The sequence below is a fragment of the Sapajus apella genome, unplaced genomic scaffold (assembly GCF_009761245.1).
Source record: "Sapajus apella isolate SASKATOON/1434 unplaced genomic scaffold, GSC_monkey_1.0 scaffold24, whole genome shotgun sequence".
Lineage (NCBI taxonomy): Eukaryota > Metazoa > Chordata > Mammalia > Primates > Cebidae > Sapajus > Sapajus apella.
Window position 1 is genome coordinate 23,828,954 of NW_022436964.1, and position 12,126 is coordinate 23,841,079.

The 12,126-nt window shown below is 42.6% G+C and overlaps 1 protein-coding gene across 1 annotated transcript; it reads right to left on the reverse strand.

Annotated features, from left to right (window-relative positions):
* Positions 1–10,255: 10,255 nt before the first annotated feature.
* On the reverse strand, positions 10,256–11,686 carry DMAC1 (distal membrane arm assembly complex 1). The gene is made up of 2 exons (XM_032291110.1): positions 11,340–11,686; positions 10,256–10,535 (listed from the first exon to the last, which is right to left on the reverse strand). Exons 1-2 carry the CDS (start codon positions 11,614–11,616, stop codon positions 10,471–10,473), a joined length of 342 nt encoding a protein of 113 aa, XP_032147001.1. The 5' UTR covers positions 11,617–11,686; the 3' UTR covers positions 10,256–10,470.
* Between the last annotated feature and the right edge of the window lie 440 nt (positions 11,687–12,126).

Below are 12,126 nucleotides of genomic sequence, written 5' to 3' on the forward strand. Positions count from 1 at the left end.
TACTAAACCGGTATTATGCAGAGTGAAACTGAAGGAAGTATTTTCCTATTCAGGCTGTTTAGAAATAGAAAGGGATCACATACACGCATGCACACACCATCCCACCACCACCAATCCCAACCTTTCCTTTGACTTCCCATATTTCTTTTGAAATGTCTGGGCAATTATTGCAGACTAGGAGAGGTGCCAGGTTCATGACTATGCCAAATGTCCTGCTTGGGGTCATGTTCCAGCCCATGCTGCGGTTTGAGGGAGTAGGCGGATGGGCAGACAGCTGACAGAACACTCAGGGGCCCGTAAGCAGGTGAAAGGTAGTTTTATTCAGCAGCTCTCTCATCAGCAGCTTACCCACACTAGCTCTCTCACACGTCTGCCTTGTCCCAGCTGCTTAGTCCGGTGGCTCCCACACGTAGCTGTGCAGCTAGTTCTCCCTTCAGGGTCAGCAGCTGAACGCTCTCTCTCACTGGGCGTGAGTGAGCTGAGCTGTTTCCTAGCTCCCTCCTGTCCATCTGAAAAGATGGACAGCTCTGGCTCTCTCTTTCTCTGGGTGCAAGCATGCCTGTACAGTGTCAACAGGGAAATTATACTTTTACAGACAATAGTGGCTTAGAGCCAAGTGATGAGCCTTGCCGATGTTATGGCTATGGTGGTGAGCTTCTCTATGTTATGTCTACATGGCTGTGATAACAAGTAGAGTTCTACGCCTGCCCTCTAAGCTTGCTGAGTCATTCTGGATGTTTACCTCAGCCTATCCTTGACCAAAGCACAGCCATGTTCCTTACATTCCACCCACTAGGCCGAGGGAGACATAAGTCTTAGATATACAGGTTATACACATAAGCTTTGGGTACATAGGCTTGATATACACATACTTTATGTATGTATATCACATATAAAGGCTTGATATACACATACATATATGTGTATATCCCATGTACATCATAGCCCAATGTAGGCCAGAGCCCCAGAGACACCTGCTGTCTCTGCAGGGGGTCTTCGGTAAGGTGTTCAATCACCCTAATCTCTTGTGACACCTCTTGTAAGTCTGCTGTTACGTTATGGGTGGTTGTTTGGGATAAATGTACAACACTGTGTCCCTACAAGGGCACAGGTGCTACCTCAGACAGCTGTGACTATGTCTAAAGCCATCAGTTTTTCAGTACCACCTTCCTGATCTGATTAACCTTATTAGTTAGCAAAAGGAGAGCACATTGGGTATAATTCAGGGCCTGAGCTGTGTGCTCTACAAGGACTAGCTCTTTGCACTTCTACAGTAATATCACCTGCTTTGGTGATAGTTATTGCTAAGGGATAGAACCACTGGCGGTCCACGACACTGGCAAAAAGCGGGAACACAGCACCTTCCAGTTATGCGGGTGACTAGGCGATGTGGGAAGCACAGTGATGGCACATTGGGCCATACCCAGGTACAGTGTCCAGTCCGTTTGACTGGCAGATATGGCCATCCTGTGTCCCTACACATCCATAAACTCTCAGGGGACACAAAGTCCACAGGGGCCCAGCCTGCGTAAAGCCGCTTGTTTCACCACATGCTTCACAGAAGCTGGATGCACATGCCAGGGCAAGCTACCCACAGCTGCTGCTGGAAGGGTGGTGCAGATCCAACAGTTGGAGACATTGGTCACCTCGGTGTAGGTGTGGGCCCAGTGCAGGATGATGTTGGACATACCAATCTACAGCCAGAATGACAAAGCAAGCACAGGTACTCACAAGGGTAAATCATGTCCCTTAGGCCAAATACAAGCCAACTTTTATCTCTAGATAACAATGCAGCTGCCAAAGGCTTCTGCCCTGGGCGATGGTATCACAGCTTATCAGCTCCCCATGGTTCTTTTGGGTCCTGTACCCGTGCCAAAGTCACAGGGGAGCTAATGATAGGCCACACAGACAGTACATATGTCCCCCAGAGGAGGGTCCCTTCCCCAGCTGTTTCCCTATGAATGGTTAATTGTGGAGGCCACACATTAAACATCCAAGGAGTAACATGTAAATTATACTGCAGACCCTCCCCCCAGAGGGCTATGTGAGCCAACCATCTGCAATGAGGGGCTTGGAGGGTCCATGGCCAACACCAGGGTTATCTGTTTCCCTACCTTTAGGGGCAGTGGGGCAGGCAATAGCAGATTACCATTTGTCCCCACACCTGATTGGAGAAGGTCATCTTTCCTTTCATAGATCTGTCCAGATGGCCCAACCCTACATGGCTCAGTGATGAGCTAATTTTGTAACTTTCAGGTAGTTAACTACAAGGTTAAGCCTAAATAAGCTGCCCAGCTATTGCTGCAGACTACCATAAGTGTTACCTCCTTGGTGATCATTATCTACACTGCCCTGAGTTTAAATTATTAGTTACTTTGCCCATACCTGGTATCAAACCATATAGTGACAGTACTCGGCTGGACTGCAGCAGCAATCTAGGTGGCAGTAGTATTCTGGCTAGACCTATTTGTATACCATGTCTCATTAGGAATGGAAGAGCAGCCTTCCTTAAACAGTGATGGCTCAGGGTCTAGGGGTGCCTTAGGCCCCAGGGCCTTGTCTTACATTAGGATCACAGGCCCTAAAACCTCTTGTAACTTTGCTGCTAAAGGACTTGTACTTAAGAGTATTTGGCTGCTCTAAGCAGGTGACCCACTTTGCTAAAGTGGATGTCTGTGTTGTTCCAATCTGGGGGATTATCTAAGAGCATATCCATCTTGATATTGGGTAAGTCATCTGCACAACTGTAGCCAGTCCTGCAATGCTCTTATGAGCCTGAAGGACAGCACATGCAGTTACTAACTGCTTTCCCAGTCTTGGGGGTGGTTATCTATGAAGACACCTATCCAGCTATTACTAACTGCTTCTCTGTTAAGGAATACCAGAGCTCAGCTCCCATCCTTAGTTGGGACCAAAACCTATTGGCATACTCAGGTGCTCCATGCACTGCAATGGGCCCTAACTGAAACTATCCGGGATCATATGGACATCTAGCTTAAATGGGCACCCCTGGTCAACTACCCTTATGGCTTGTACCTGCTAAATAACCTGCTTGGCTACCAGATGTGCTGTCTCAGCTTCATCATCCCAATCCCAGGCAAGAGGGATGTTGTGCTTCTAAACCTGCAAGAGAATCAGAGGTTATCATAACATCCTCAATATGATCATGACAAATGCATATAGCCTTTTAGCCACACTGTGAAAGTTCATTGTTGCCCTCCTATGAAGGCAAACTCTTGCTGGCTCTCTGGAGTGATGTCAATGGAGAAGAATGCATTAGCCAAGTCCCATCACAAAGTGCTACTGTCCCAGTTCCATTGTCAAGTGGTCCATCAAGTCCATGATGGAAGGTCCAGCTGCATGCAGAGGAACTGTTACTTTATTCAGTTCCTAATAATCCACCGTCATCTGCTTTCTGACGGGCCATACTGGGGAATTGTAGGGGATATGGGTGGCATGGACTATTTGCACCTCCTCTAACCTCTTAATAGTCTCAGTTATCTTTGTATGCCCCCACTCCCACCACCACCAGCAAATGGTATTGACAAGTGGAGGTAACCCACCAGGGTTGTGGCAGAACTTGGGCCTGGTGATGTGTATGTCCACACAATACCAGCTTTACTACACGAACTCTTAGTCTGAATTCTCTAGCCATGGTGTGTAAGTCCAGACCATGCCAAATGTCCACCCCCAGAACATATTCAGGTATAGGAGAAACATACACAGTGTACAGGCAGGGAGCCAAACGGCCAATGCTAAGATGCAGAGACACAGGTTTCACCTTCATTGGCCCCCATAACTGTCAATAAATGCAGCTTTGCCCAGAAACTTATCCCGGGTTCCCATAAACTATACTGCAGTCTGCACCAGTATCTACCAGTGCTAGGACCCGCTGTACATTAGTGGGGGACCAGTGGATTGCCAGCTCCACATATAGCCTCCGGTTATCTGGTATCACCCGCTGAGCCAGGCACCTCGGCCAGTTCCCTAATCAAACAAGAAAGCCTCCATATCTCCACCTGTCTGCAAATAGTCCTTGTGTTGTAGCGTCCAGGTGGGAGTAGGTTGAACAACATGGCTTTGCCATCCCCACTTAGGCATTTGCTGGAATTGCTGCTCTGGGGACAACTGCCTTCATAGAACCAACAGCATTCCATTGGGTGACCTGTCAAGTTTTCTTCCAAGCAACTCCAGCTGCAGTTAAATCAATCCACATCTGGAGATTAAGGACCTTAGTGATGAAAGAGAATTTAGAAATTATCTAGTCTGATTTTGTGACTGCACAGAGGGTAAAGTTTATGTGGTTAAATGCTAAGCGACTTGCTCAAAAGCGTCTTAGGAACTGGTGGCAGAACTAGGATAAGAATCTGTGTCTCATGGCTTCATTGAGATCTTCTTTCCATTTACACTATAATTAAGATCCACTGTACAAAGGTCAGTCAGGTTCAGCTACGCCTGAGGCTCATCGAACTTTCTTAAGCCTGGAGGGCTTATTAAAGTACAAATTGGTAGGCTCTACCCCCAGGGCTTCTGATTCAGTAATAAATGTCAATAGGCTGAGAATTTGAAAGTCTAGTAAGTTTTCAGGTAATGATGATGCTGCTAGTCCAGGGACCAAAGTTGATAACCACTGAGATACACTAAAGTTATCAAGTGGAACAAGTATTTCTTTTTCTTTTCATTCGTTTATTCACTCATTCATCAAATATTTATTGAACATCATCATCTGAAAGCCTCACTTGTTGGTGCTGGGGATGGGAAACGTGAAGTTGACAAAAGCACAATCCTTTTCTTGAGGAGTTCACAATCACTGGGGAGGGACAAATGCATAAATAAGCAATTACCAGGCAAACATTCAAGGGCAGTGATAGAATCTACACAGAGTTAATGGCTGCACCATAATCAAAGTAATTGAAGTGGAAACATTTCATGTAAGGCTTCACTGGAAAGACAATACTTAGTCTGGGCCTTGAGGAACAAGTGGGATTTCTCCATATAATGCAGGGACAAAAAGATATTCTAGCCTGAAGGAACAGTCTCCATAAAGGCCTAAAGAATGACATTTTAGGGAGAACTGGCTTAAGTAAATGGCAGAAACATAGTCTGTATGGAACAGATGTCAAGGAGTGGAAGACGATCAAGACAGGAAGGCATGGAAGTGAAGTAATGAAAGGCATTCGATGCTCTGCCAAAGTGTTTGATATTCATCTTGTACGCAGGAAGGATACTGAAGGGTTTTCAGCAGGGACATGTTTTCAAGTAGCTTGGGCTACAGTGGACAGTAGATGAGAGGGTTTTCTGGAAGCAAGGAGGAATTAAGAATCTATTATAGCAATCTACATGAGAAATGATGATAACTGACCCAAAACAATAGCAATGGGAATGGATAGAAGTGAGCATTAGAAAGTTAAAATAACCAGGGCTTGTTAACAGGTCAGAAGTAAAGAATGGGAGTAAGAAGGGAATCATAAATAATTCCATGGTTTCTAGCTTGGCTAGCTGATGAAGTAGAAAGACGATTAATGGAAATAAGAAATAGAGAAAAAATAGGTTGGAGGGAGGTACTAAAGGTTCATTTGGGACATGTTGGGACTCTGATGTCTGAGGACAGACAGGAAGAGACGTTTTGCTGTGACTGGGAAATACAGTTTGACGTTCAGGAGAATGGTCCAATGTCAGGATAGACATTGCGGTGATGTCTTTGAAGGGTATGAGTTTAGGAAGATGAGATGAATATTTTGTCCTGGATTAATATTTACATTGCTATCACAGTGATAAGTGATATAACCTTAATCATAAAGAAGAGGAAACCAAGAGATTAATGATACTAAGGGTAACCAAGAAAAAAGTGAAAATCAAAATGTCTCATTTTGAAACTTGAATATTTTGAGAATGGATGCTAAGAAAATAACTGTAGCAACATACGTTTCTAATTAGTGTTCTTAGCTGAGCCACTACTGGTTCATTGGCTTGAGACCTTCTGTGGGCAAATTCTTAACTGCTCCAGGCCTCAGTCATTGAATCTGTAAAACAGGGGTGCTGAGGATTAAATAAAACAATTCAGGTAAAACTCTTAACATAATAATTGGAATACAAAGAGGGTACCGGAATTTTAAAAACATTTAGTTCTCAGAGGAACAATTGTGCTAGAAAGCAGAAAACCACTAAAAACATATATTAAAACTATCCAAGAAAACCACTAGTAAAAGAACAAGTGAAGTTAGTTACTGGGAAGACAAATGCTTTAGAAATAAATGGCTTTTTTTGGTTGCTTCCTGAATATACAGAATGGTATTTAGTCTCATGTACCACCTACTATGACTATACCACCACAAAACACCTCTATTCCTTGTATTAGTTTTCTATTGCTGTGAAATAAAATATCACAAACTCAGCAAGCTAACACAAATTTGTCTCAGTTTCATATGACTGCTACTATGCTTAGGGTCTTACCAGGCTGAAGCCAAGCTGCTTTTCGGAGTAGTGGTTCTTGGTTCTCAAGTTCACAGTTCATAGGCGGCAATCCATTTCCTTGCCGTTATAAAACTGAGGTCATTTCTCTTCTGGCTGTCAGTTAGGGGCTCCTCTCAGCAACTTCAGGCTGGCTGTTCTTTGTCACATGGCCCCCAGAGGCAGTTCACAACATAGATGTGAACTGTTCTCTACAGGCCAGCAAAGAACTTCTGGAGCACTAAATCCTCCTCATACTTGTAATCTGACTTGTCCTGTCTCTGACTTCCAGATGAAGATTTACTGGGCTCATATGATTAGACCTTCTGATTAATCCATTTTATGGTCAACTGATCTGGTACCTTAATTACCTCTGCAAAATCCCTTCACAGCAGCATCTAGAATGGTGTTTGACTGAATAACTGGGAGGTGTGTGTACCCCAAGGGGTAGAGACAGGGACCATCTTAAGACCCTTCTACCACATTCCTGAAACACATGCATGTTCAGCCACAGGACTGAGCAGTGATTTTTTTGTGGCATTGCTGCATTTAACATTTGACCCTTTGGCTATTTCTCTACACTCCATTTATATTTGAATGACAAGTTGTGAATATTTCAAAATCAAGAGATATGCAGTTTAGAAGAGTGACATATTTTTGCCTCATGCTCTTAGGACACCTCTGAATGATGTGCAATTATGGGTCTTTCACCTTTGAGTTGTGCTAACACCTACATAATTATTGGGTCAGGGCAAGAATTTATGTCACTAAAAAAAAACAAAAATAAAAAAACAAGAAAAAAGCAGCTTTTCAACTAAAATTGTTTACTATTCTTTAATATTTAAGAATAGTAATGTAGTCCTGGCAATAAATCAGTTGAGGCCAAGCCTGGTTTCAGGAGGTATGTAAACGTATACATGCCCTGTACATATGTAATTAAAGAGTACGTATTTTATGTTGTCAAATCAACTGGCTTCTTCCAGGAGGCTCCTAGCTTAGACACAGCCAGGCCGAGAAACCATTCATAAAAAGGAGCAGGGAGCAAATGCTAAGCTGAGGGTGGAGCTGAAGTACAAATCATGGTTGAGATGCTTAACTACCGGCCACCAGAAACAGCTGTCTCTGCAACTGGTCTCAGCCAGGTAAAACTCCAGAAACTTTTTTGAAACTGCTCTGCATTTGGGAGACTCCAGAGCTGCCAACAGCTGTCTCCACAACTGGCCTAGGAAAAAAAAAGAGATCTCTCATCCCCTTCCCCTATCTTACCCAGATTCTTGAGGGTCAGTCTGTCTATGGGTCCTTTAATATGTTCATTTTGCTAGCTGACCACAATGTTACAGACTAGTCAATGCAACACAAATAGGAACAAAAGACGGTGTAATGATTTCTTGAACATCTCGAGATACCATAGTTTATACTCACTATATATAGGTTGAGCTACTGTCTTGGACACTGATAAAAGTCGGTGTTCACATGTATGTTCACATTTTGGTCTCTGGATCCCACAAAAATGTGTAAGTGCATTTTAAATTACTTTTTGTACTTTTTCTCTTCTCTCTTTTGCTATAGGTAATAATGAGACTATAAACTCTCTTTTCCATGCTGTAAAGGGATTCTAAAGTCTACAAATCATAATTAAGCTGGTATTCTTACATGACTGAGTTATAATCCATTGATCCTAGAGCCCATTTATCCTGTTTACTCCACCTCATCTTCAACAAAAGCAAAGATGCTGGGGATGCTAAGTGAACTCTCTGTACTGAAAGATTAAAGTGATGTCTCTTTTGTCTCTGAAACCTGTCTGTGAAGATCAGACTCATCCCTAAAACAAAATTGCATTTCTGGGTTAGCACTGGCAGAAATCAGATTTTGCAGTACACTTAAAAACAAACAACTTTTAACTACAAATGCAGATTTTCCTTCTGCTTCTTCCCACATTCTAGACATGGTAGAACAATATTTTGCCCATACTTAGTCAAATTGTTCCAAGTTGGGAAGAACCAAACACAGATACTTTGGCATTATTAATGGCAAGAAGTCAGGTTTATTCAGAAAAAGCTCAGATTCACACTTGTAAAAGTCTGAGAAAAACATTAAAATGCTATTATAATACAGTTGACCCAAACACCACAGGTTTGAACTGCACTGGTCCACTTCTATGTGGATTTTCTTCCACCTCTGCCACTGAGACAGCAAGACACTCTTCTTCCTCCTGTTCCTCAGACTACTCAGCAGGAAGATGAGAATGAAGACCTTTACGATGATTCACTTCCACTTAATCAATAGTGAATATATTACTTTCTTAATAACATTTTCTTTTCTTTAGTTTACTTTCTTGTAAGAATACAGTATATAACACAACACAAAAAATATGTGTTAACTGCTTTATGTTATCAATGAAGCTTCCAATCAATGGTAGACTAACTGCTGGTTAAGTTTTTGGGAAGTCAAGTTATATGCAGATTCTCCACTGAGCAAATGGTCAGTGCTGTTAACTCCTGTGTTGTTCAAGGGTCAATTGTATATGTTTAAGAGTTACTGTTTATCCAGTAGGTCAAGCCAAGACCAATAAGTTAGGTCTATGTGTTTTTGGCTTAACCTAAGGAAATGTTCACACTAAAGCAGTTCATCAGTAGAACAGACTGCCTTTTAAAGCAGGGAACAACTATCTTTGTAGGTATTTTAGGTATATGAATGACCATATGTGATCTGCTTTGGGTCATCTATGGTCCCTTCCAACTTAAAACTTCTATAGTTATGAACACTGCATAACTGCATTTTGGATTTCATGTAAATAATATTGTGTTGCCTTCTTTAGGTTTGAAATGTTTTCCTTCTCAATTGCATAGACATATATAGCACTATCCCCACTAAGAACTCTGATGTAGAAAATACAAGATACTAAAGTCATCTGTGAGGCTAAATAGATGTAGGCACTTCCACATAATACTGCAAAAAGCAACAGCCTGGAAGGTACTACTTGCTCAACCTGTCATTCCAAACATACACACTATGATTAGCAGCTGAATTTAAGTGTCTTTCTGCTTTAAAAAGGACTTTGTATACCTTTACAAAGAAGTCATAGTATCTCAGGGTAACAAAACCCAACTGGTAGAAAACATGGACTTCTCTTAGAAATGAACTACGTATGTTTGAGTATTTATCTCAAAATCATTGCAGAAATATAACTTGTGGGAAAAGATCAAAATATCTTTTTTTTTTTTAAAGGTTTTGAATTTTTCTTGTGATATTTCAGTCTTTTATTATATACTGATTTTTATGATTATCTGTTTCATAATGATTATTCTTACCTCCATGAAAGACTAAAACAAAAAACTGACAAGTTCTAGCTCCATTACTGACTTACTGAATGACCCTAGGCAAATCATGTGGGCTCTTTCTTGTGTTTTGGGTTTATCTCCAATGAAGTAACTACCTCAGATTAGCTGTGACGCTCATAAGATGGATTTGAAAATGCCTTACAAAGTATGAGCAGTAGATATATAGAAAGTTTCATGTACTTCTATATATTGCATGGGGCCCACCCATGGTTAGGTTGGTAACAGGTGTTGATCCAATTATGGAAGAAATAAAAAGAACTCTTTAAAAAAATAAAAATAGCTAATTTTCCCATTGGTTTATCATTCCCTCTATTTAAAAGTTTTAAAAAATTATATTAACTATATAACTAAACATATTTGTTTATAATATGATATGCAATAAGACATACAATTATATAATGTTTAAGTAATTAAACAATTAAATATAAATTATATTCCCCTTCCCAGAGAAGACACAGAACCTGTTTACTTCTCCCAGGGATTTATTGGTTCCTGTGAAACCTCTGACAGCCACAAACACTCATAGCCAGAGAATGACAACTTATAATTGTCTTTTTAGTCCTGTAGTATCCAAAGTACTGAGGTCTGTCCACGTACAAGTGTCTGTCCATAAACTCCATGTCTGCTCTGTGTGTCAAGGGGACAGGGGCAGGAGAAGACAAATTGACTGGTGGTACTTTCAAACAACGCGGTAGGCCTTCCCTTTGGGATCTGCCATGATAACGATACCCCAGGTGGCAATGCCTAGGAAAAAAACAACAGTATCTTACCTGTATGCTGCATTTTCATTTACCAAGTGTTTCACATATACCCATCTTATTTAACCCTCACAACACTTCTGGAGGACATGTTACCATTCTATCTTTCTTATAGGTGAGTGAAGCAACGAGAAAGAAAAAAAAATTCTGAAAGAAAAAAAAAGAACATCCTGTAGAATTTACCTATACAGGATCAAGAAAGTAAGACAGAATTCTATTCACTGACAATCGGTTTGAAAGCTAAAAGAATCATTACATTTTACTGGATGACATCTTGACGATCACAGAATGGGACTGTGGGCCACACTGCCCAAGTGTACCAAGTAGGTGAGCTTAGAACCCATGTCTAAAGCTGTGGGCTTTAAGGCAAATTTCTTAAACTAAGGTCAACTGCCCTTGCTCAGGCCTTCTCCAGGACCTGAAGAAAAAGTATGGGCTTTGGGATCTGATATACCTGGGATCGAGTGACTGTCATTCCCCGACCATGAACACAATACAGTACTCCTGTTTGCCTCGGTTTGCTCCGTAGTAAAATGAGATTATAATCATACCTACTTCTAACAGCTACTCTGAGAATTAAAAGGACTGAGCATAATAAGGGTTCTCAAGAAATACTGCTGATTTAAAATTTAAAAAGAAAGGCGTTCCAACTTCTTCTCCCCACCTTGTTTGAGGTGCCCCCACCACGTGACCAGCGAAAGCCTCCCGCCTCCCTGCCCACGTGGCTACTATTTCCCTCTTCTACCACCCAGATCCCCGACCCGCCCAAGTGCAGTGCCCTGATTCTCACTGATGCCGATGACCATCTGAGTAATAATCCCTGGACTCGGGGGATATCCCATCTTCATGGGCCTCCGTGCCACCGAGTACACGTATCCGCCCGCCCCCAGCAGCCCCAACCCAGAAAGCAAGCGACAGCTCCAGCAGTTATTAAACAGGCGGGGTCCTGCTGGGGAGTTCGGCGCTCCGGGAGTAGCTGGGGGCGCAGGCTTGGCGGGGGCGGCAGCGGTATCAGAAGGCTCATTGATCTTGAAGGACTGAAGAGGTTGGGATGTCTCAGACGCCATATCGTGGATCTCGGCCTCAACCTTGGGAGTCTGGTTAAACTGTCGTACAGGATGCGCCGGAAAGCAGAGCGCCGGAAAGCAGAAAGCAGGGACGCCAGTGCCGTGCGCGGGAGGACGCCTAAGACCTGATGGGAAATGAAGTTCCCCTCCGCCTCAGACGGGGAAGGGGTGAAAGAAAGCTGCCGGTTCCTGCTGGATTTCTCTGACAGCAACAACCTTGGATGCGCTGGAGGCTAATTCCAGCCCCTCCTGCCCCCTCCCCCCTACTGCCCACTGTTTTAGAAATTCTGTAATCGCTACTCGCTACTCACTAAAATGCATCACCTTTCAGTCTCCTTAGAGAGGAAGTCTGGGTCTCTAAGTTTCCTGCCTCACATGAACTGCGAGACCTTGGGCACGTCCTATCTCTTATCCAGAGGCCTGTGAATCAAGGAGTAGAATTTTATATATACGTAATCATGTGCAAGATACAGACATACCATGAAGATACTGCAGGCGTGGTTCCAGACC